This window comes from Microcebus murinus, chromosome 22 (assembly GCF_040939455.1).
Source record: "Microcebus murinus isolate Inina chromosome 22, M.murinus_Inina_mat1.0, whole genome shotgun sequence".
Lineage (NCBI taxonomy): Eukaryota > Metazoa > Chordata > Mammalia > Primates > Cheirogaleidae > Microcebus > Microcebus murinus.
The window spans coordinates 20,435,396-20,460,194 of NC_134125.1; the positions used below are offsets into that span (position 1 = coordinate 20,435,396).

General features: G+C 50.2%; 2 protein-coding genes across 5 annotated transcripts in view; both read right to left on the minus strand.

Annotated features, from left to right (window-relative positions):
• Nucleotides 1-408, minus strand: part of THOC5 (THO complex subunit 5) — a 36,793-nt gene extending 36,385 nt beyond the window's left edge. For all 4 annotated transcript variants that reach the window (XM_020282920.2, XM_012763862.2, XM_075996691.1 and 1 more), the window contains exon 1: nucleotides 312-408. The gene's annotated coding sequence lies outside the window, so the exon portion shown is untranslated. The remainder of the gene's footprint in view (nucleotides 1-311) is intronic.
• A 1,150-nt stretch (nucleotides 409-1,558) lies between these two features.
• On the minus strand, nucleotides 1,559-19,188 carry NIPSNAP1 (nipsnap homolog 1). Its single transcript, XM_012763864.2, has 10 exons — nucleotides 19,061-19,188; nucleotides 11,069-11,196; nucleotides 10,834-10,879; nucleotides 10,110-10,204; nucleotides 5,639-5,709; nucleotides 5,354-5,494; nucleotides 5,009-5,040; nucleotides 4,594-4,688; nucleotides 4,181-4,264; nucleotides 1,559-2,715 (listed from the first exon to the last, which is right to left on the minus strand). Exons 1-10 carry the CDS (start codon nucleotides 19,150-19,152, stop codon nucleotides 2,651-2,653), a joined length of 849 nt encoding a protein of 282 aa, XP_012619318.2. The 5' UTR covers nucleotides 19,153-19,188; the 3' UTR covers nucleotides 1,559-2,650.
• Between the last annotated feature and the right edge of the window lie 5,611 nt (nucleotides 19,189-24,799).

The following is a 24,799-nucleotide window of genomic DNA, read 5'->3' on the forward strand; positions in this document are numbered from 1 at the left end:
GGAGTGCCTACCACGCAGAAGCACACGCTAAATGTGAGCTATTACCACCACCGTCGTCGTCAGCAGGTTACCTCGTCACCACCATCAAGATGGGGATACCACAGTATCACCACAGGGTCAGAGGATGCTGCAGCAAACAGTTTTCAAATGAAGTAACACCACAGCGCCGAGCTGAACGGCCAGGGTCCCCGGATAGTGAGGACGGAGAAGCCAGCTCGGACCCCAGCCCAGGGGCGCACTTTGAGCAGTCAGCACCTCAGTCGCGGACAGCTGCGTCCCTCCCAGCCCCGCGGACCCGGGACCATCCTCACCTCACAGCTCCGCGCACCAGTCCCCCGCGTACAGGCCACTTCCGGCAGCGGAGAGACTGCGGCCCGCGCACCATAGAGAAGCGGAAGAAGGTTAGAGCGGCCAGCCGGAAGCGACGCGAGGAGGCCGGAAGCGACGCGCGGAGAACTCCCACGGCTGGTGGCGTGCTATTCGTGGTGCGGGCCTTGGTTTGGTGGCGGCCAGGCAAGTAGGGGGCGAGTGCCAACTAGCTAAAACCCCTACTCAACCTTCTAAAACTGGGACACTTGGCACTCTGGGAGCCCGGGGCGGGCGGATTGCTCGAGGTCAGGAGTTTGAAACCAGCCTGAGCAAGAGCGAGACCCGTCTCTACTATAAATAGAAAGAAATCAATTGGCCAACTAATAATACATATAGGAAAAATTAGCTGGGCATGTTGGCGCATGCCTGTAGTCCCAGCTACTTGGGAGGCTGAGGCAGTAGGATTGCTTGAGCCCAGGAGTTTGAGGTTGCTGTGAGCTAGGCTGATCCCATGGCACTCACTCTAGCCTGGGCAACAAAGTGAGACTCTGTCTCAATAAAAAAATAAAAATAAATAAAACCGTGACACTGAGGCTGTAAGGGCAAAGACTCTAAGTGCCTTCTTCACTTTCCCCAGTGCCTAAAGCAGCATCTAGCTATTCGTGGGCGCTCCTATAAGCGGTTGTTGAGTGTTTGTGGTATACCCAAGATAATGAGAGGGCAGTAACACCAAGATTTAGTCCCTAGTGAATGGATTTGCCTCCATAACCTGGCTTCTTACCTACTATCATATTCGCTGTAATATGGCACAGCAAGTGGCAATGAAGGCAGCAAGTTAGGGAGGGCATCAGCCCCATTTTACACTTTTTTTTGGGGGGGAGGGGGAGGTGCATCTCCAGTTTCTCCATGTTAGGCCCGATTTGCCCAGGACAGAGACACAACTCTAATTCAGTATCTGAAAGCTTCAAGTGTTTCCAACCCCTGGCATGAATTGTACAAAGAGGGTCCAGGATTTTTCGTGTAAGTCCTACTTACCTGGAGCTAGTAACATGTAACCTGAATCCATGGTTATACAGGGCTAGTTTCTTCTGCCCTGCGGGAGGACGAAGATGCCCTCCCTGAGAATACATCACGAACACAATACTGTCCAGGGGGGTAGATCTGCATGTGAGACTGGGAAGCCTACCAGCTCTGTTCTGCCCTGCCTTGGGCACCTTTCTTCCTTCCAGATGAAAAAAAGACACCACGGTTTATAGTAAATATTTAATTGGTTCCATCAGCAATTCCAGCACAAGTTTTCTTGGAAGCGAGGCAGAATCAAGCTACCCAAAGGTTCATGAGGTATGGGGGTCACTGAGGAGACCCCCCCCAGAGTCACTGACTCCACTCCACATACCTAGTGGCCCTGTAGAATGAGGGTTGGGCTCACAGAATGTCAAGTGGGGGAGAAGGAATGCAGGATGTGGGAAATACAGGCCCTGGCCTGTATTTCTACCTTTAGGAAGGATGGAAGGCAGGAGAGACTCCCTGCACAGAAGGACTGAACTACACATTCAAGTTCTCCTATATGTAGGGAGAAACGGACAAGCCTCTCTCCATCTATTTAGTATACTCCAAGTGGTATTCTGTCACCCGTGTTCTATCTTCCCAATTCTGTGTTCCAAATTCCAAATTCTGCAGTTCAAACCCAAGTTCTAAATTCTGAGTTATATGTTCTACATTCCTGTTACATGTCTGTCTCCTGTCTAAATCGTTCCTGGCTCCCATCCCTTTTCCCAGCCTCTCTGGGTGGAATATCCAGACCTCCTTTGGATCTTGCTGATTTGAGGGGTTTCTGTGGCAGTTCCTGGCTTTTCCTCAGCAGGAGGGACTTGGCTCAGACTGTCCATCAAGTGAGTGGCCCAGTGGAGATCAGGGAATCCTCCAGGGCCTGGCCTGACCCCCTTTCTTCCTAGGCCACCACTAACCACTAGACATGCTACCTTTTGTGCAACTAAGCTAAACCGAGGATTTCCATGGTGACTATTGGGGCCTAGTGGCCTTGAGATAAAGAATCTTAGGAGGAGATAAAGGAGACCTAAAAGATTGCTATTTTTCATTCAGGGAAATTAGAAACTACTTCCAGCAGGGGAAAGGAGGCAGGTGGCGAAGGCAGGAAGGGTCTGGGCAGAGGTATATGTCCTCAGAACCTTGTCAGCCTTCAGTTCCCCCTTGTCTGAGCTGAACACTGCCCCTCAGTCCTCCCAAGAGCCAAGAATAAACCAAGACAGCAGGACCAGGAGCTCCTCTGTCTGGGGTTGCCCTGAGGGAGTAGGGGAAAGAGGTGGAGGTGTCAGCAGCATCATTGCAGAGGAGAGATCTTCAAGGGGATCATGATCCGAGACTCCATGTGTCGCACCAGGGGGACTGCAGAGAGAGGCAGAGGTCACAGAGGGGGCTGAGGCATGCCAACAACCTCCCCGGCCCCCCAACAATAACCTTTGAAGGAGGAAGGCCCAGATACTGAGAAAGGAAAGCCCCACTGCCCCTCTGGAAGGGCCCATGGAGAGCACCAGGTCTCCCAAATTATGGGATAAGACAGGACTTAGATGGTAAGGAGATGAACATTTTCTTAAATTTTAATAATTATAAATTTATTTTCCTATGTCTTATGAAAAAAACTAGCATAGTTGAAAAATTGATTTCATAGATTTTATTGCAAAGAACAAAGCTAGATGAAAAACAAAATAGAGAGATTTAAAGAAAAATACCAAGAAAATATTTGGGCCGGGCGCAGTGGCTCACGCCTGTAATCCTACCACTCTGGGAGGCTGAGGTGGGAGGATCACTCAAGGTCAGGAGTTCGAAACCAGCCTGAGCAAGAGTGAGAGCCCATCTCTACTAAAAATAGAAAGAAATTAATTGGCCAACTAATATATAGAGAAAATTAGCCGGGCATGGTGGCGCATGCCTGTAGTCCCAGCTACTCGGGAGGCTAAGGCAGAAGGATTACTTGAGGCCAGGAGTTTGAGGTTGCTGTGAGCTAGGCTGACGCCATGGCATTCACTCTAGCCGGGGCAACAGGGTGAGACTCTGTCTCAAAAAAAAAAAAAAGAAAAGAAAAAGAAAAGAGTTGTAGCCGGGCCCAGTGGCTCATGCCTGTAATCCTAGCACTCTGGGAGGCTGAGGCGGGCGGATTGCTCGAGGTCAGGAGTTCGAAACCAGCCTGAGCAAGAGCAAGACCCCCGTCTCTACTATAAATAGAAAGAAATTAATTGGCCAACTAATATATAGAGAAAATTAGCCGGGCATGGTGGCGCATGCCTGTAGTCCCAGCTACTCGGGAGGCTGAGGCAGAAGGATTGCTTGAGGCCAGGAGTTTGAGGTTGCTGTGAGCTAGGCTGATGCCACGACACTCACTCTAGGCTGGTCAACAAGCGAGACTCTGTCTCAAAAAAAAAAAAAAAAAGAAAAGAGTTGTAGTGGTAGGACACTGCTTGGACAAAAGCTGTGAGGGGGTCCTCAAAGGGCTACGATCTGAAAAACACTGATTAGTCCAAGTGCCCCATTTTACAGATGGGGAGGCAGCAGCCCAGGGAGGGTCAGCTCAAGGTCATCAAAGAAGTTAGACTCTTCCTGCTCAGAGATTTTCAGACTTTAACATGCACGCAGACCACCTGCAGTTCCCATAGTGATGATTCTGATTCAGCAGGGTGGCAGGGGGGGTGGGTGGTGGCTGAGATTCTACATTCCTAACAAGCTCCTGAGGGATGCTGATACCATAAGTTGGATCCACACTTTGAATAGAAGATTCCCACTGACTCGTTCAACAGACATATTTACCCTCAGACCAGCTGAGAAGTGTTCACTGACTCCCAGAGGCGGCACTCACCTGTATAGTAGACATTTTCGTCCCAGCCTCTCTTCCTCCAGGCAGCATTTCGAGTCTCCTCTCGAGACTGCAGGTCTTTATAGGCTGTGGGAAAAGCACAGGCTCATCCCTCAGGCACAGAGGATCTGATCCCTCCCCCAGCGCAGGGCTCCTTTCCCACTGCCCAACCCCTGCCCTGCTGTCTCTCCTTCCCCAGATGCAGCTCTGTTCTGCCCTGCCTTGGGCACCTTTCTTCCTTCCAGATGAAAAAAAGACACCACGGTTTTCTCCCTCGGACTGTTAGCAAACACTGTCCATCTAATCAATAGATATGTTGATGACAACTACATTTATATTTCCAGTCCCAAACTCTCCTGAGAGTGACAGTGGAGGAACAAGACTAATAAAAGGCTCCTGGAAGGTCCCCAACCTACCCCAGAGATGGTGCACAATGTACAGCTCTCCTATCTGTGAGAAGAAGCCGCCCACTGCTTCCTGGTTCTCCTGCCGGTACTTGATGGCCCGAGCCCTGGAGAAGAGCACAGGGCAGAAGCCAGGGCTGGTGCAGGGGTCCCCTGAGATGGATCGAGGCTGACTCCCAGGAGAGGCCTGAGGTAGGGCCACAGCCCTCTGAGGTGATGGGGGAAAGGGCTGATGGAGGTGGGTGTTCTACAAGGGAGGCCGCACAATCCTCTAAGAGATCCTCACCTCCTAGTTGGATCTTTCTCCCAGGTCCACCAAGGGCAGAGGACGCTGGGTTCCCTGTGATGTGGCCCCTGGGAAAGGCGGCCCATGGTGGGGCAGGTGAGCAGGCTTCCCCCCACCCCCAGCCCTGGTGCTGTCACTTACCAGTTGTTCCCCCACTCGATCATGGTTCCTGGCTGAAAGAGAACCACAGGGAGGGTGGGAGTGAGCCCCCACCTCACATTCCTGGTGTCACAGCTGGACAGGAATGAGAAACTGTCCTGTCGCCCTAGCTCCAGGGGCTGCTTGGCCTGGTTCACGGGCCCTGACTCACACCTGGCATGCGCGTGTGCACCTGTACATACACACCTGTGCTCTGAACCCACAGGAAGGGAGAGGGCAGATGCCCTAGGCTAGGTGTTGGGCAGCTAATGATCCCCCTCGGGCAGCTGCAGAGCAGCACCACAGCAGGAAGTCGGGAGGCAGGAAGGGTCCATCAGAGGGAGGCACCTTGAGCTTGTATGTCCTCAGCTCATAGATGTTGGGGCCTGCTCTGGGCAGTGGCTCATTCCAGAAGCTGAACTCAAGAAGTAATTGGTTTCTCCTGGATAGCAGCATCTGGCTCCGCTCCTTTCGGAACTCCAGGTACTCCTGCAGGCGCAGTGGCATGGGCACGGCTGTCAGGAAGCACACCCCAGCCCGACAGTGTGTCCCATGGGGTAGGGAAGAGCCCCAAGCACCGGGCTGGGCTGGAACCAACATCCAGAGAGGTTTGCCGAGGGGATGCTGACATACCTTGTTGTTTTTGAGCTTGTTCATGCAGTCCATGAGGGCTGGATAGCCACCTGAGAATCGCCACAGGTGCACTGTGGGGGGTGAGAGGTGCAGGTCAGGGGGCTGCTGGATGCTGCCCTGTTCACCCCAAGGCTGGATGTATACATATGTGGCCGGGAGTTGGGAGGTGTGTCCCTAGTTCCCTGTAGCACCAGCACTCTGAGTTCCCATTGCCTCAGTGGTGTTGGGGGGAAGGGGGACAGGGCTGAGGTGGGGATGGCCCCAGACACAGGTCTAGGACACTTAGGTTTGAGCTCCAGCTCTGCCAGGTGACCTCTGACTGATGCTTCTAGGCCTCAATGTTTTCATCTTGAAAATGGGAATAATGCTTCCACCCAGCCTTCCTTAAACAGCATTAAGATCAGATGTGTCTGGTACCCTGGGAACAGCAGCTTGCAAAACGATGACCACCAGGCGTCTGGTGGGCAAAAGGCTGGGGTGAGGCTGATGGGCTCATATGGAATATTCCAAGACAATAAACTGAAGAAAAGAAACCTGCATGGTATACTACTACATGTGTTTGGGGGAGGGGAGGACTACGCAGAGATGCTGATCTATGCATTATCTCTTGACTGACACCCAAGAGACTGTGACAGTAGACGCCCCTGGGGGAGAGACTTGAGGCCTGGGGGACTCAGGCAGGAGGGAAGCTTACTTTTCACTAAAAACTGTTAGGATTTTTTAAAAATCACATTCTCTGTACTGGGTTAGATAGTATCCCCTCAAAATTCATGCCCAACCAAAACCTCAGAATGTACCTTATTTGGAAATAGGGTCTTTGTAGATGCAATTAAGATGAGGTCACACTGGGTGGGCCCTACACCCAATGACTGGTGTCCTTATCAGAAGAAGGAGATCTGGACACAGAACACTATGTGACTAAGGAGGCAGACATTAGAGTGATATATCGACAAGCAAAGGAATACCAAGGGCAACACCAGAAGCTGGAAGAGACAGAAGATTCTCCCCTAGATCCTTGGGAGGAAGCACAGCCCCGCCAACACCTTGATTTCTGACTTAGGGCCTCCAGAACTGTGAAAGAATATGTTTGTATTGGCCGGTCATGGTGGCTCACGCCTGTAATCCTAGCACTCTAGGAGGCCGAGGCAGGTGGATCACTCAAGGTCAAGAGTTGAAGACCAGCCTGAGCAAGAGTGAGACACCGTCTCTACTAAAAGTAGAAAGAAATTAATTGGCCAACTAAACATATATAGAAAAAATTAGCCGGGCATGGTGGCGCATGCCTGTAGTCCCAGCTACTCGGGAGGCTGAGGCAGAAGGATTGCTTGAGCCCAGAAGTTTGAGGTTGCTATGAGCTAGGCTGACGCCATGGCATTCACTCTAGCCCAGACAACACAGTGAGACTCTTTCTCAATTAAAAAAAAATAATAATAAGTTTGTATTGTTTTAAGTGAATACACCAATTTGTGGTATTTTGCTATGGCGGGCCTAGGAAACGAATCTACCCCCCAATAATAAAGAAACCGAATTAACAGTGTAGAAAAAGAAAGGAAAGAGTTTTGGCTGGGTGCAGTGGCTCACGGCTGTAATCCTAGCACTCTGGGAGGCTGAGGCAGGTGGATTGCTCGAGGTCAGGAGTTCGAAACCAGCCTGAGCGAGACCCCGTCTCTACTAAAAATAGAAAATAATTGACCAACTAAAAATATATATACAAAAAATTAGCCTGGCATGGTGCCGCATGCCTGTAGTCCCAGCTACTCGGGAGGCTGAGGCAGGAGGATCACTTGAGCCCAAGAGATTGAGGTTGCTGTCAGATAGGCTGATGCCATGGCACTCACTCTAGTCTGGGCAACAAAGTGAGGCTGTCTGAAAAAAAAAAGAAAGGAAAGAGTTTTGCCATCCTGGGAGCAGAGCTGAGCCCATTTGGGGAGGAGGTTCCCCATGGGACAGGGGGACAGGTAAGCAGCTAGAGCTGAGGGTGGTTTGGAAGCTCAGACTCTGTTCCTTCCCATCCCCTGCCTGCCCCTTGATTAGTTTTTGACTCCATCTGTGCCCTGATTTTTTTTTCTTTTTTTCTTTTTTTTTGAGACAAAGTATCACTTTGTTGCCCAGTCTAGAGTGAGTGCCATGGCATCAGCCTAGCTCACAGCAACCTCAATCTCCTGGACTCAGCGATCCTCCTGCCTCAGCCTCCCGAGTAGCTGGGCCTATAGGCATGCGCCACCATGCCCGACCAATTTTTTCTATATATATTGTTAGTTGGTCAATTATTTTCTTTCTATTTTAGGTAGAGACGGGGTTTTGCTCAGGCTGGTTTAGAACTCCTGACCTTGAGCAATCCGCCCGCCTCTGCCTGTGCTAGGATTACAGGTGTGAGCCACCGCGCCCAGCCTGTGCCCTGATTTTCCCATCTGCAAAATGGCCTGAACCTACAGTGTAAAGGTCTCTTTCCCAGGGGAATCAGCAAAAGTACTATATGAATGGAAATCTACCAAAACTAGGATTGCTGACCTGTGGAAAAGGGATTCACCTAATAGTGGAGGACCAGCAGAGAAGAGCTACAAGGATGGCATCATAGGCCAGAAAGAAAGAATTTTCTAACAATTATAGTGGTCCCTATAGAATGGATCAATGGTTCTTACAAGTTTATTAAAATGTAGATTCTAGCCACGTGCAGTGTAATCCTGGGAGGCTGAGGCAAGAGGATTGAGCTCAGGAGTTTCAGACCCGCCTGAGCAAGAGTGAGATGCTACCTCTACAAAAATAGAAAAATTAGCAGGGTATGATGGTGCACGCCTGTAGTCCCAGCTACTTGGGAGGCTGAGGCAGGAGGATTGCTTGAGCCCAGGAGTTCCAGGTTGCAGTGAGCTATGGTAACACCACGGCACTCTAGCCATGGTAACAGAGCGAGACTTTCTCCCAAAAAAAAAAAAAAAAAAAAGATTCCTGAGCTCTCCTCCTAGGCTATGGCTCAAAGGATCTGCTTCCCTTCTAAATCTACACAGGGGACTAAACAGCAAAATACACAAAATGTAGGGCGTGTTTTAAAAGTCAGGATCCTGTCCCTCAAAGTCCATTTCACAACTAGCAAACACTTACTTCTGAGAACCCAAGGAGTACTGCCGGAGCTGATTAAGTCACACTTATAACAAGAAAACTGCAGTGGCTGAAACTGAAGGTACTCAGTTTGCTTTTCTCTTCTCCCCTTAGCAACATGTCAATGTCTGTTACTAAAACAGAATAAATGATTAAGGAAATCTATCTACTTATCTGTCTGTAGGTCACAGATTTTTTTTCAGAGACACACAATGATCAGAGCTGTCAAAGGATGAGATAGGTTGGCATAGGAGGTAGTAAGCTCCCCATTGCTGGGAGTTTTCAAGGGAAGTTTAGAGAACCATCAGGGCTGTGCTATGTGGACAGTCTAAACTAGCTCTGTCTGAAAGGACTTTCTGCTACAATGAAAATGTTCTATAGCTGTGCTGTCCAAGACAGTGGCCACCAGCCACATGTGTCTCCCAGTGAGCACTTGAAATGCAGCTAGTGTGACTGAAAAACTGAATTTAAATTTTTGAATTTAATGGATCTAAATTTAAATATGTTTAGCGGATTTAAATTTAAATAGCTGCAGGTGATTAGTGGCTATCATCTGCAACAGCTCAGGTCTCAATGCCAAGGCCCCATTAAGTGGCTGAGATGCTGTAAGTCAACCAAATTCATGTGCAGGTCCTAGCAGCTGGTGCCAACTTTGGTGGGTATGTTGGGGTGGGGTGGGGCATGCTGAGGGTGCTCCTGGGAAGCTATAAGAAACCAGCTCAGACAAGAGCCTCCGTTTATTCCAGGTATATGTTGCAAGCTGGGGATTCAGTGATGAAGGGAGGCATAGGCCTGCCCCCCCAGAACTCATCACCTGGGGGGGACAGCCAAGTGCACAGGCAGCTACAGGGGTGCGTGATCAGGGCATGAAGAAGCAAGTACTGGGGGCTAGGGAGCCAGAAGAGGTGCCTGATGCAGCCTGCATGGAGGAAATCTGCGGAGCTTTCCAGGAGAGGCTGATGTCTATGCCAAACTAAAAGACTGTATAAATGACAGGTGATCCAGGTAAAGCGGGCAAGGGAGGAGGAATGCTTCGGGTAGAGGAAAGAGCATGCACAGCAGCCTGGAACGAGAGCGCAAAACTGTCTAGATCTGAGGAACTGAAGTCCCGGTTGGGACAGCACAGTGAGCAAGGAGGATGTGGCGAGAGGAGGCTGGAGGCTGGATAGAAGGACTCACAGGCCTCATGGGCTACCCCAAGGCTATCCCAAGGGGAGCCGGGACAAGTGTTGGAGCAAGGGAGTGAAGCTGTGAGCCTTGCATTTAGAAACTCCCAGATGCTGCTGTGGAGAGGGAGTAGAGGGCAGTCAGGTATGGAAAGTGCTGGCAGCCTGGGATTGGTGGTGGCAGTGGCACTGGGAGGTAGGCACCTCACCTGCCTGGTCCTGCTCCCCGTACCACGTGTTCCAGTTGCCCACGAGCGAGCAGGGGTAGTCCTCATCCAGGTGCAGCTTGGGCAGCACAGCCTCCCTGTGAAAGGGGCAGAGAGAGGGGGTAGGGCTCTTACCAGCCACCAGGGTCCCTGAGATAAGGGTCCCAACTCAGGCCCCCAGGGCTGGGCCTCAGTCTCCCCATCTCTAAGATGCAGAGGCGGGATAAGATGACCTGGATTTGTGCAAGGAGAATGGGGCAGTGTATGTTCTTTTTTTTTGAGACAGAGTCTCACTTTGTTGCCCAGGCTAGAGTGCCATGGCATTAGCCTAGCTCACAGCAACCTCAAACTCCTGGGCTTAAGCGATCCTGCTGCCTCAGTCTCTTTTTTTTTTTTTTTGCCTCAGTCTCTTGAGTAGCTGGGACTACAGGCATGTGCCACCATGCCTGGCTAATTTTATATATATATATGTTTTTAGTTGGCCAATTAATTTCTTTCTATTTTATAGTAGAGACGGGTTTCGCTCTTGCTCAGGCTGGTTTCAAACTCCTGACTGTGAGCGATCCGCCTCTGCCTCGGCCTCCCAGAGTGCTAGGATTACAGGTGTGAGCCACCGCGCCTGGCCGGGGCAATGTGTGTTCTGAAGTTCTGCTGGGATGGAGTGTCCCCCCCCCCCCCCCCCCCCCGAGAGAGGGGCTGGAATGGGCGGACAGAGGAGGATGCTCACGTCAGGCTGTTGTAGGTGTCCAGGCACTCAGGCTTCACGTTGTGAACTGCAACAGAAGACAGAGAGCAGGAAGTGAAGCAGAGTATTGCAGGGCAGGGGGCTGGGGGGAGGGCATTAAGGCCAGGACTCCCGGGACAGCTCTGGATGTTCCAGACCCTCTCATCTCCAGGATGGGGCCTCATAGGCCCCCAGAGGCCCTGAGAGGGTAGGGTTGGCCAGCGCAGCAGCCACTCACACTGGATCTTGTAGAGGTTGCTGGTCTCCTTCTTAGATAGCAGCGTGGAGTGGGCATCTTTCCGGGGATCCACCTTGTGGACAAACAGGGAGCGGAACCAGCTGCTTTCATTGTCCTTGGAATAGAAACTGCAAGATAGAAGAGTTCAGAGGGACATACAGAGGCCAGGGGAGCCTCGACAATTCCATCTGCTCAGATAGATGTCCTGCTCCCCTAGACTGGTGACCCACATTTCTGGGAATGGGGCCGCGGAATCCCATTGCAGCTCCAGAGTGTGAAATGCTGTCGGAGCCACCGGAGCAGACTTGGGCCTTTCTACAGAGATTCCAGCTACCCAGTTGGCTTCTAGAAGCTTTGCAGGGCCTTGGGAAGTCAGGAGAGGCAGCAACCCCACCTTTACCCCCTTCCAAAGTGCCCTCCTCTTGGGTCACACAACTGCAGCCTCCTGCCAAGAGGATCAACCCCACCGTGCCTGATGCCCAAAGCTCTTAGCAACCAGACCTATCTGATCAGCCTCCCCTCACATATATGCTCCACTCTCCAGGTGTGCTCTGCCCTGAACACATCAGGCTTTTACTCTGTGCTTTCTTTGCAAATTCTGTCCCCTTTGACAAGAAGGCTGCTCCCACCATCCTCCCCAGTGCTCACACTGCACTTGGCCTGTGTCACCTCCCAGACCACCCCACAAACGGACAGCCAAAGACAAATAAGCCTTGTCTCTAAGGAGGTCACATTCCACTGGAAGAAACGGGCCTAGAACTCAATTACAGCCAGGGGTCTCTGGAAGAGCCCAGGTGAACAAGCCTTAACTCTGCCTGTGGCAGCCTGGGCAAATTCTCCAGAGAAAGAGGTGAGCCAGCCAGTCCCCAAGGCCGATTTGGCAGACAGAAGGGGTAAAAGGCATTGCAAGGCAAGACGCATCCATTCATCCAGCCAACACCTGCCCTGCCCTCCTCCACGGGTGTTGTGAGAATGCATGAATCGATGAATTAATCAATGAATGTGATTGTGTGCTTTGCCCAGGAGACTGTGGTTCAGAGATCAGAACTGCACCTCCTCCCCCTGCACACTGACACAAGGTCCCAGCAGGGGTGGGGCTTATTTTGAGGTTCCCAGAGGCTACTGATCTTCTTGCCCCATAGCCTTTGTTCTGGATGATTTAGATGTTCTTAAAAGCAGACGATCTTTAGAGATTCTTTCTTCTGCCATAATGTTAACATTATATATTAAGCTATTCTTCAGAGATAAGAAAAGTTATGATAATTAGCTAAAATATGATTTTATTGCTCAATAATACTCATGTTCTCTCCAGTCCTGAAATATCTACTTTCTTGATCATGTCTGTTTCTGAATTCTGTTAAGGAGAATTATAATTCTCACTGCTGAATTCCCTGTTGGTACTCTGGTTTTAGGCACTGACATATACCAGAGCATTATATCTAATATTGTAAAAAATTTTTTTGGAAGAGTGATTTAGACTGGGAAGACAAGTGAGCACAAAAAGTTGTAGATTTTTCTAATTGAAAAAGTAGTATAGGTGGCTCACGCCTGTGATCCTAGCACTTTGGGAGGCCGAGGCGGGCAGACTGCTCAAGGTCAGGAGTTCAAAACCACCCTGAGCAAGAGCAAGACCCCATCTCTACTATAAATAAAAATAAATTAATTGGCCAACTAATATATATATAGAAAAAATCAGCCGGGCATGGTGGCGCATGCCTGTAGTCCCAGCTACTTGGGAGGCTGAGGCGGCAGGATTGCTTGAGCCCAGGAGTTTGAGGTTGCTGTGAGCTAGGCTGATGCCACAGCACTCATTCTAGCCTGGGCACAAAGCGATACTCTGTCTCAAAACAAACAAACAAAAAGGTAGTATATATTGATTCCATGACACTTAGAAAAGATGAAAAAGTATAAATAAAGAAACTCTTACCTCCAAGAGTTATGTCTCACTTCTAAGATGCTAGACGTCTATTAGGACATCTAATAGGCCTTGTAGGAAGGCCTGAAAAGCAAGTCTCCCACTGAAGAGATGATTCCTAGCCAGGGAGCCTGGCAGAGGAGTCCCTGAGTGTCAGGAAGCCTTCTCCCTTTTCAAGCCTTTTCTGTGGCTAGAGCATATATCTTGCAAATAAAAACATTACTTTTTTCCCAAAATATGGAACAGCCATAGGGACTGATGAAACTGAATCATCATCTTAAAGTGGTGATCCATTTGTAGGAACATAGACAAAGATGTGAGATGTGTCCCAAATTGTTAATACTGCTAACTTGGGAAATAGGAGAGGGAAATGATTAGATTTTTCTTTATTCATTATAATTTCTTGTAAAGCAAAAAAAAAAAAAATTGTTTTAAGCATTTCTGAATTCATGGGCTCTTTCAGTCATTGTGCATGTGCTTGCTTCATTGCAGGAAGATGATTATCATTAGATGGGTAGTGGGGTCTGTGAAATTTTTCAACCAGAATACAGGAGCCTCTGAGCCAGGAGTCTGGGATGAACTTTCCAGATGCATGATCTCACTGACTCTATGCAATGATCTTACAATGTTGGTACTACTAGTGTCCCCATTCTCAAGAGGATAAAATAAAAAGGAGCTCAGGGAGTTCAAGCAATTTGCCCAAGGTCACACAGCACATCAGGGGACAGAGCTGAGTCAAGAACCAACCCAGAGCTCTTTCCTCTAAAGCCTGCCCCCATCTCGGGTCTGGCCCCAAAGGACCTGACCTTTGGTTTTGAATGTAGAGGGGCTGCTTCTCCTGGAGGGGGTGGTGGCAGAGAGGAGAGTGGCTTCTACTGTTTGTCAACCAAGACCTTTGCTCCAGTACCAGGCTTCCAGTAATCTATTAACATCAGTACTGACCAAGATAAACAGCCAAGTGGCCAGCCCTGAAGACAGAGCCCGGGCACGGGAATCCAGTGGGGGACAAGGGGAGTCCAGTCTTCCCACCACTCTCTAATCCCTCCTGCCTATGGGCCTCAGTTTCCCCATCTGTCAAATGAGCAGGGCGGAGCAGCCCATCTCTAAAGATCTTTTCTACAGGTAAAAGCCAAAAAAGGGACGTGTCACAGATCCCAGTGCTGGGCCTTGAGGATAAAACAGAAAGCAGCTCAGGTCACACAGCATATCAGGGGACAGAGCTGAAGTTAAGAACCAACCTAGAGTTCTTTCCTCTAAAGCCAACCCCGGCTGGGTGTGGAGGCTCACGCCTGTGATCCTAGCACTCTGGGAGGCTCAGACGGGCAGATTGCTTGAGGTCAGGAGTTCGAAATCAGCTTGAGCAAGAGCAAGACCCTGTCTTTACTATAAATAGGAAGAAATTAATTGGCCAATTAATATATATATATATATATAGAAAAAATTAGCCAGGCATGGGGGCACATGCCTGTAGTCCCAGCTACTCGGGAGGCTGAGGCAGGAGGATCACTTGAACCCAGGAGTTTGACGTTGCTGTGAGCTAGGCTGATGCCACGGCACTCACACTAGCCTGGGCAACAAAGTGAGACTCTGTCTCAAAAAATAAAAATAAAAAATAAAACACTAGGCCGGGCGCAGTGGCTCATGCCTGTAATCCTAGCTCTCTGGAAGGCCAAGGCGGGTGGATTGCTCATGGTCAGGAGTTCGAAACCAGCCTGAGCAAGAGCAAGACCCTGTCTCTACTATAAACAGAAAGAAATTAATTGGCCGGCCGGGCGCTGTGGCTCACGCCTGTAATCCTAGCTCTTGGGAGGCCGAGGCGGGCGGATTGCTCAAGGTCAGGAGTTCAAAACCAGCCTGAGCGAGACCCCGTCTCTACTATAAATAGAAAGAAATTAATTGGCCAACTGATATATATATAAAAAATTAGCCGGGCATGGTGGCGCATGCCTGTAGTCCCAGCTACCCGGGAGGCTGAGGCAGAAGGATCACTCGAGCCCAGGAGTTTGAGGTTGCTATGAGCTAGGCTGACGCCACGGCACTCACTCTAGCCCGGGCAACAAAGTGAGACTCTGTCTCAAAAAAAAAAAAAAAAAAAAAAAAAAAAAGAAATTAATTGGCCAAATAATACATATATACAAAAAATTAGCCGGACATGGTGGCGCATGCCTGTAGTCCCAGCTACTCGGAAGGCTGAGGCAGGAGGATCGCTTGAGCCTAGGAGTTGGAGGTTGCTGTGAGCTAGGCTGCCGCCACGGCACTCACTCTAGCCTGGGCAACAGCGTGAGACTCTGTGTCAAAAAAAATAAAAATAAAAATAAATGAATAAATAAAACACTATGCCATTTTTCCCCTTATTATGTGATTTGTTTATTGTCTGTCTCCCCACTCACTAGAAGCAGCCCATGAGCAGGGACCATGTGTCTAAGCCGCACGTCCAGTGCCTGCAACAGTGCAGGGCACGTGCCACATGCTCAATGAATGAAGGTGCGACAGGTTGGGGGGCCAAGACACAGTCGCATGAGAATGATGAAAACTGCAAGGGAAGAAAGGGCATACTGTGGCCCAGAGTGTACACTCAGGGCTCAGGGGCCCTTTCCATCCCCAACAGCAACAGCAAAACTTGTGCTTAAGAGCACGGGCTCTGGACAACCCCGGGTTCTAATGCCAGCTCTGCTTCATCTTTCTGAACCTCATTCTCCTCATTTGTAAAATAGGGGCCACAGGCCTTTCAGAGAAAGGGCCTGACAATATCACTACAGTATTCTCACTTACCTTCCTAACTCATCTGCCCACTCCCACTTTTCCTAATCTGCTCTTAATCTTTGGAAAGCAACATTTTTGCGATGCCATTCCTCTGCTCAAAAGCATTCTATGGCTTCCTCCTGCTTACAAAAAAAAGACCAAACAGCTCCACTTGGGATTCTAGCTCTAATATACTTTGCTGGGCTTTCCAGAGTCAACTCCCTTTTAAATTTGGCAACCACAGGGCCAGGAAGAATTCCCTACTGAGATGGTTCTCAGGTTAATGGTATTTGCATCACCTGGAAACTTATGAGAAATTCTCAGGCCCCACCCAACAGAAGGTGTGGAGGCGAATCTAGCAACCTCAGTTTTAACAAGGCCAGCAAGAGATCCTGAGGTTTGAGAATCCCTGCTCTAGAGCAGTCCCAATTTCATCTTTTGTCATATAATCTCAGTAAATCATCCCCCAAATGCTAAAGATCCTGGTATCTATTAGACACAGAAAAACACAATACAGCCTCATCCAATATGTGGGGTCTGCCTCAGCTGGACCCATCCAGCCCCTTCCCACAAAAGCACCTCAACTCTACCCTCATTTTCAAACGGATACCTCTCATTTCCCCAGCCATATCGGAAGCTACTAGCTAATGTCCCACCATCCCCAGCGTACCTAGCACGGTGCTTTTGGATGTGAGTTGCTCAGTAAATAATTGTCCCAGATGAGAACTTCTCAATCTCTCTTTTAGGAAAAGTTACCATAGGTGACACATTTGCACTGCCAATAGGGATCAACAGTCTGATGCCTCCTCACACAAAACCACTCCAGAACATTGTAGATTTATATGCTGGGATATTAGGGATTGATACGCCAGGAAGCTCAGCTTCAGGCACATCCCAAAACATTCTTCTCATTTGAGTTGGCTGACTTTAGAAAGGGGCCATGCTTCTACTTATTGTTCCCAAGGTTATGTCTTTAGCTAGCAGAACTAAAGTTCTATTGATAAGATTACTGGTGCAGGTCAGGTGCGGTGGCTCACGCCTGTAATCCTAGCACTCTGGGAGGCTGAGGCGGGCGGATTGCTCGAGGTCAGGAGTTCGAAACCAGCCTGAGCAAGAGCGAGACCCCCCCGTCTCTACTATAAATAAAAAGAAATTAATTAGTCAACTAATATACATAGAAAAAATTAGCGGGGCATGGTGGCGCATGCCTGTAGTCCCAGCTACTTGGGAGGCTGAGGCAGTAGGATTGCCTGAGCCCAGGAGTTTGAGGTTGCTGTGAGCTAGGCTGATGCCACAACACTCACTCTAGCCTGGGCAACAAAGTGAGACTCTGTCTCAAAATAAATAAGATTACTGGTGCAGCAGTAACCCTAACTGCTGTTTATTGAGCACTTACTGTATGCTAAGAGCTAATCCTCATAAAATGTTTTTGAGAAAAATAAGGCTCTGAGATGTTCCACATCATATTCAAGGATGGTTAATCAAGAAGGTCTCAATCCAGGTCCACCTAATTTCAAAGTCAACACTCCATTCTCACCCCAGCAGACTCACTGCCCACAGACATCAGAGCCAGAGGGCCACGGCTGATCCCACTAGTGACTCCGGAGAGGTACGGGGCAGGAGGGAACGTTCTCAGTTATCCAATGTAGAACCAAAGCGTACATAACTGCAAAGCAGTCCTTGAGGGACTTCGTAAGTATTAGCCCAAGTGTCTTCACAGCAATCCTGCAAAACACACCACGCAGGGATCACCGTCCCCACTCTACAGAGAAGGACACCAAGGCTGACAGAGGTTCATGACTCAGCCAGGGTTACCCAGAAGTGAGGAGCAGCAGGCTGCCTCTCGATCTGCTCCCTCTGTAGCCTGTGGGTATTTGCCACACAGATGGTTATACCACCAACTATTCTTCCCCTGCCTGGATTTCTCCACCTGGAAAACAAGGGGCTCAAAGCAGATGATGTCCCCAGGGCCCTTTCAACTCTGAGATTATGTGGGTCTCATGCAGAAATTGTTTGAGACACAGGCTTGGGCAAGAGGCAACACTTCCTGCTTGTTTACCAAGTGCGAGAACACTTCACAACCTCGGACTCTTTAATCCTCAACAACCCTATGAGATATACACTGTTTTATTACCCTTATTTTACAGATAAGGAACCTGAGGCTTGAAGAGGCCAAATGACTTGCCCAAGGTCACCCACCCAGAACCGCTGAGTTAGATTTGTTGGTGTCAGGCAAACTCCAGGCTCGTCTCAATGTCAGCTTTGCCCTTAATTACTGGGCAGTCCAGGTTGGGGAGGTACATGCCCATGCCCACTCCTCTTTCCCAAGCTGCCCAAAAGCCCCACCACTGCACTGTGCTCTAACATCTCATGGTAAGCTCTAACAGAATTTGCAGCTTCATTCATGGGCTGCAGGGCAGGAGGGACCCCTGCTTCCTTTCCACAGGTGGGGGAACAGGTGGCCTCACGTCTCTGGCAAATGTTCTTTGTGCATACACTGTCCTTAGCCCCGTTGGGGTTGGGGGACTGGGGAAACAGAAAAATGAGATCACAGTCTAATGAGAGAGATAGGCGAGCACCAGGCCATAAGTGTACAGGGTGATAAGTGCAGAGATGGGGGGAGCAGAGGGTGCTAGAGACGGAGGAGCGAGGGGCTATCTACGGCTGGTCAGGGAGGCCAAACCCTGCCTCTGTCCAGAGCAGAGCCCAAACAAAAGCCCAGGCTGAGCACATGGCCCAGCCAACCTCCCTCTCCCAGGAGGCCACCAGTATGGTGCAAAGTGCACGGTAAGTCAGGAGACCTGGGTCCCAGATCTAGGGCTGCTACTGCACAGCAGGGGCAGTGACCTTGGACAATTCCCACCCCCTCTCAGGTCTCTGTGGCCCCACCTGTACAATTTAGGGTGGGCAGCCCTGGTCCTTGAAGATGCCCCACTGCTCCCCTGACCTCATCTCTTCCCCCAGAACTTCCCAAGGGAGGAGCTCCCTCTCTGCGAAGCCCCCAGTGAGTGCTAAATCACAGGCAAAGGCCTGGGAAAGGGGCCATTCCCCCTGTCCTCTGCCCCCTCCCACACTCCAGGGTCCAGCACCTGCCCCTCTCACCATCCTTCATTCTCTGCCCAGACCCAGGTCCCCACCAGGACAAAGACCTTGCCCATACCTCCCCCTTCTCTGTCCAGACCCCTCCCTAGGCCTAGATCTTGGCTCCACCTCTAGCCCCTGGATTCCAAGCGTGGAGTCTCAGCCAGCCCCTCCCCCCGGCCCAGACCCTTGCCCTGCCCCCGCCCCCGCTCCCCCAGGTGTGCGCGTCCGCTGCCGCCAGGCTGGGCTCTCACCGCGCAGCAGCTGCAAGGTCCCCGGCGCGGGGCCCGGGGCCCCCCAGCCACCGCCGCGCCGCCGCAGAGATGCTGCACAGCCGCGGAGCCATGTTGGAGCGGCGAAGGTTGCAGGAAGGCCCCGCCCCAAGCCCGGTGGCGGAGGTGGGGCATGCGTAAGCCCCGCCCCCGCGGGCTCGCCCTGCTCCCTCCGCTCCCAGCCAGGTGGGCGTTGCCCCTGGGCGTGCCCCGACTCCGTAGGTGCAGGACGGAAGTCGGGGCTCTTGTCCCCTGAGCCCCTGCAGCTCTGCGAGCTTGAGCAAGCCCTTTGCCCATTCTGGGCCTCAGTGTCCACCCTGGTAAAATGGGAGCGTTGAACAATAACTCCAGGGGTGCAGCGGGTCAGTAAGCCCCCCAACTGCATACCAGGTGTGTGCGCCTGTGCGGTTCTCAGGGGAAGGGCGTGCACAGGCCGGGTTTATCACACTATCAAAGGAACAAACTCCCCACCAAGTGAAAACAGGTAGGCAAAGCTCGGCGGCAGGGACGCTGTCCACCCTCTCTTTTTCCCTTTCCATCCCCCTCTACCTTCGCCTGAGCCTCATGGGGCCTCACACCCTCCTGCCCTGCCCAGCTCTTTGGCTAGCCTCCAAACTAATCCCTTGGCAGCCCCCAGATCCAGCCCCCAGGTCGCAGACAGGAGCAGGAATGGGGAGTCTGCAGACCCCTTAGGGAGGCCCAGGGGCCTTATCTCTTCCAAAGGGGCAGGGACACACTTCCCAAAAGAATATGCACTCACTGACCAGTGGTTCCCTCCTGGTGTGCTTGGGGTAGGGGAGTGGAGAGCTTAATTTTCTGGTTCCTTCAGTAAATATGAGTCTGCCAGGTTGGGCCCTGTGCGAACCAGCCCCAGACCTCCTGGAGACACAAAATCAAATTAACCAGTAACCTTTTCTTTCTTGTTCCCTGCTTTGTTCCCCAAGCTGGAGAGCAGTGGCAGGGTCATAGCTGCAGCCTCCAACTTCTGGGCTCAAGTGATCCTCCAGCCTCAGCCTCCTGAGCCACACACCACCCCAGCTTCATCACTCACTCTGACTGGAGGCCCTCCAGGGCAGAGGCCTTATAAGAGCCTCTCCTATCCCTCACTTCTCCTGCCTGACACATTAAATATTTACTGAATAAGTGGAAAAAATTGCACAAAAATATTTGGTAATTGTCATAAAGGCTGCAAAGTATTTAATAGTATGTAGTGAGGCCGGGCGAGGTGGCTCACGCCTGCAATCCTAGCGCTCTGGGAGGCCGAGGTGGGCGGATTGCTGAGGTCAGGAGTTTGAAACCAGCCTGAGCAAGAGCGAGACCCCACTTCTACTATAAATAGAAAGAAATTAATTGGCCAACTAATATATATAGAAAAAATTAGGCGGGCATGGTGGCACATGCCTGTAGTCCCAGCTACTCGGGAGGCTGAGGCAGGAGGATTGCTTGAGCCCAGGAGTTTGAGGTTGCTGTGAGCTAGGCTGATGCCACGGCATTCACTCTAGCCTGGGCAACAAAGTGAGACCCCGTCTCTAAATAAATAAATAAATGAACGCAAGGAAAACAGAGTGGAAGAAACAAGAAAACAACAGTGTGGAGGCTACATTGTATCGCTAGCTAAGGGGGAAGGCTGTGAGCCACAGGCTTACCCAGTGTGGTAACAAAGTAAAACACAAAGATCGTGTCAGAGACAGGATTGGGCCCAATTGCTCCTTGGGGTTATCGGAGGCACTAAAAGCCCTCATTCTAAAAATCACTGTGGGCCCAGCATGGTGGCTCACACCTGTAATCCCAGCACTCTGGGAGGCTGAAGCGGGCAGATTGCTCGAGGTCAGGAGTTCGAAACCAGCCTGAGCAAGAGCAAGACCTCGTCTCTACTATAAATAGAAAGAAATTAATTGGCCAACTAATATATATAGAAAAAAATTAGCTGGGCATGGTGGCACATGCCTGTAGTCCCAGCTACTCGGGAGGCTGACGCAGGAGGATTGCTTGAGCCCAGGAGTTTGAGGTTGCTGTGAGCTAGGCTGGTGGCACAGCACTTACTCTAGCCGGGGCAAAAGAGTGAGACTCTGTCTCAAAAAAATAAATAAATAAAAGTTACTGTGATCTTAGCAGGGTCCCCCAGTCACAGCCACTCAGGAGAAACCTAAATGGGTAAATGGAGGCACAGCATGTGGAGACGTTAATGGCGTCATGTGATGGGAGCTGCTCTTCCCTCAGGGACCCAGTGTGGCAGGCTGAGTGCGGAGAAGTAGAAGCAACCTCCACCAGGCCCTGTGAGAGTCCTGACTTTGGACCTGAGCTGAGCTTCAGAGGATGAGTAGGAGTTTGCCAGAAGACTGAGGCAAGGGCAAGGGGAACCTCAGAGGTGCGATGTGTGCTCAGTGTGTGAAGGGCACAGGAAGAAAGCACAGTCCAATATTATCAAAGGGTAGAGATTATATGGAGGTAGCTTCTCAGGACAAGGAATACTTTTCTGACAATGGAATGGGCCACCTGGGTGACCTGTCACTGAATAATGCCAACAGAGGGTGCACGGCGGCCCATTAGCCATGTGGTCGAGGGCATTTGGCAATCAAGCCACAGGAAGCCAGACCTATGGACAGGGAAGAGCTGGCTCTGCTGGTGGCAGTCTCTCACCAGAGCCTTGGTGTTTCTGGTGGCCCCACCTTCCCTCTGCAGTGAAGAGAATGAGGGAGGACTGACCCGCAACCTGCCCTGTGCGTCTTGGCACTGCCAAGAAGGGAGAGACGGGACATAGGGCTCCCTCCCCATCCCACATGAACTACAGTCTGGCAGCTGACTGAAAGGTCAGCCTCAAGGTCCCCACCCCTTCCCCAGCTAGGGTGACCAACTTATCCCAGTTTACCCTGGACTTTCTCAGTTAAGTACTGAATATCCTCCGGCACAGGAAACCCTTCAGCCCCTCAGTCCTGGGGAAACCAGAAGGTTTCATCATCCCAATTAATGGCCCTAGTTCTTTCCCCAGGACACACCCTCACTCCATCCCAGCATCTTTTCCTTGCTTGATTAAACCTATTTACCCTGCTTGAAGCGAGGGGTGGGGGTGGACCTGGGCTCTCTTTGTGGCATTCAGTGATACACAATGCTGGTTAACTGAGCAGCCCAAATCTCAGCAGCTTGAAGCAATAAGCATTTACTATCTCTCACAGGTCCTGTGGGTTGGGAATTCTGGAGTGAGTGCTTAGCTGGGATGGTTCAGGCTCAAGATCTTGTACCAGGTTGCAGTCAAGATGTCGGCTTGGGATATGGTCATCTGAAAATTCAACTGAGGCTAGAGGATCCGCTTCCAAGGTGGGGCATTCACACGCCTGGCAGGCTAGTGCTGGTTGTTGGTGGGAGGCCTCAGTTCCTTGGCACGTGGACTTCTCCAAGCGCTGCTCAAGTGTCTTCACTGCACGGCAGCTGGCTTCCTTCAGAGTAAGTGATCCAAGAGAGAGTCAGATAGAGCTTTCAAGCATTTTTATGACCTGGCCTTGGAAGTCACACTCTGTCATGTCTGCACATCTCATTGGTTAGATGTCAGCCTTGCTTAGTGGGAGTGGGCTGTACAAAGGTGTAAATACTGGCTGGGCGCAGTGGCTCTTGCCTGTAATCCTAGCACTTTGAGAAGCTGAGGTGAGAGGATTGCTTGAGGCCAGGAGTTTGAATCCAGCCTGAGCAACATAGCAAGACTATTGTCTCTACAAAAAATTTAAAAATTAGCCAGGTGTGTTGGTGCATTCCTGTGGTTCCAGCTACCTAGGAGACTGAGGCAAAAGGATTGTTTGAGCCCAGGAGTTTGAGGTTGCGGTGAGCTGTGATGACACCACTGCACTGTAGCCCAGATGACAGAGCGAGAGCTGACCCATCCTTTCCTGCCCTATAGCTTCCCAAAGCTGCCCTCACAGAATCCACCTTCATAACTCTTTGCCAAGGCCTGCTGTCCAATCTGCAGAATGAAATGAGAGGAGCCTTGGACAAAGACAGATGGGCAGAGCCGGGCGGAGAGAAGCAGGCAGGTTCATAAGTGTAAAATATCGACAAACCTGCCATCATCTATTCCCTGGGACAAATAGATCATCACCAAATGTGCTGTAGAAGAGCAAAGAGACAAACTACTCAGCTGTGGCAGTGTCACCTGCTCCTTATTGATGGGCTTTTACGCCTAGGCTCAACTGCTTTCTGAGAACTGTATCCCCCAGCTCCTATGAGACCCCAAACTGGTGGGACAGAGACAAGAAAGCTTTTATGTCTCAACTGGGCATGAGCCTTGGTCAAGTCCAAGCCTTTCTGTACTATGTATCATATGCAAATATGAATTATGTGACTTTGACACAGTGCTATATTATATAAAAACATTAACAAAGCGCCACTCCATGTGTAAATTACAAACAATACAAATGCCAGGAAAAAAAATTAACTGGTTAAGTATAGATTACTTTCAAAGCTGTGGGAGAATGAATTATAAACTGTTGTTTATGCTATTGCCACAAGGTGGCACTACATTAGCCAGGAAACAATTGCCCACATCGTGTCTTTACTAAGCCAATCACACCATTGACATAATTTGGACCCTAGCAATTGCGTTTTGTGATTATTGAGATGTTATTTGGTCATTCACTGTTATTATAAAACACTTTAAGAAGCTATAACAGGCCGGGCGTGGTGGCTCACGCCTGTAATCCTAGCACTTTGGGAGGCCGAGGCGGGCGGATTGCTCAAGGTCAGGAGTTCGAAACCAGCCTGAGCAAGACCCCGTCTCTACCAAAAATAGAAATACTAAATGAATTGACCAACTAAAAATATATATACAAAAAATTAGCCAGGCATGGTGGTGCATGCCGGTAGTCCCAGCTACTCGGGAGGCTGAGGCAGTAGGATCGCTGAGCCCCAGAGATTGAGGTTGCTGTGAGCCAGGCTGATGCCACGGCACTCACTCTAGCCTGGGCAACAAAGTGAGACTCTGTCTCAAAAAAAAAAAAAAAAAGAAGAAGCTATAACAACATCATCCAAGCATTCATGAGGTAGAGATGCTAATGCTAAAAAGCATGCCCCCAAATCAATACCTTTGGAGTAAATAGTGGACATGATAAAATACCATGAAGACCGAACCAGCTCTGTGACAGGTGGTGCTGTTAATTTAAGAGACTGCCCTCGGGTAGAGATAGTGCCTCAAAGATACAAAGCAGGATCAAAAGCAAAAATGTGGTACGATGGTTGTGTAGATTTATGAGCAATGTGAGTGCATTTCATCTCCTACTTGTATTCTTGGAATACAAAGTTTTGAATCATATGAAGTTTACAGAAGATATTCTTCTTGTAAAATATGGCTTCGCTGACCTCCCCAGCTATCCTGGCGTACATAAAGCTGCTGTAGCTCACTCCTGGAAGGCGGGTGCTCCGGGTTGAATTGTGTCCCACAAAAAAGAGATGTTGATGTCCTAACCCCCGGTACCTTGCCACGTGACCTTATTTGGAAATAGAGTCTTGACAGAGGTAATGAAGTTAAAATGAGGTCATTAATGTGAGCCCTAATCCCATATGATCGATGTCCTTATAAAAAGGGGAAATTTGGCCAGGCATGGTGGCTCATACCTGTAAGCCTAGCACTCTGGGAGGCTGAAACGGGAGGATTGCTTGAGGTCATTGTTATGCAAGGCCACCCCTTTCAGTCAGGAGTTCGAGACCAGCCTGAGAAAGAGACCCCAACTCTACCAA

Bases quoted from the DNA above. Each gene is read 5' to 3' on its own strand.
- NIPSNAP1 (XM_012763864.2), bottom strand. From the start codon at position 19,152: ATGGCTCCGCGGCTGTGCAGCATCTCTGCGGCGGCGCGGCGGTGGCTG. The intron at 4,265-4,593 runs GTAGGTTGGGGA...CTTTTCCCACAG, and splicing joins CATTGTGCACCATCTCTGGG to CCTATAAAGACCTGCAGTCT. The intron at 2,716-4,180 runs GTGAGTGCCGCC...CTCTCTCTGCAG, and splicing joins CGAAAATGTCTACTATACAG to TCCCCCTGGTGCGACACATG.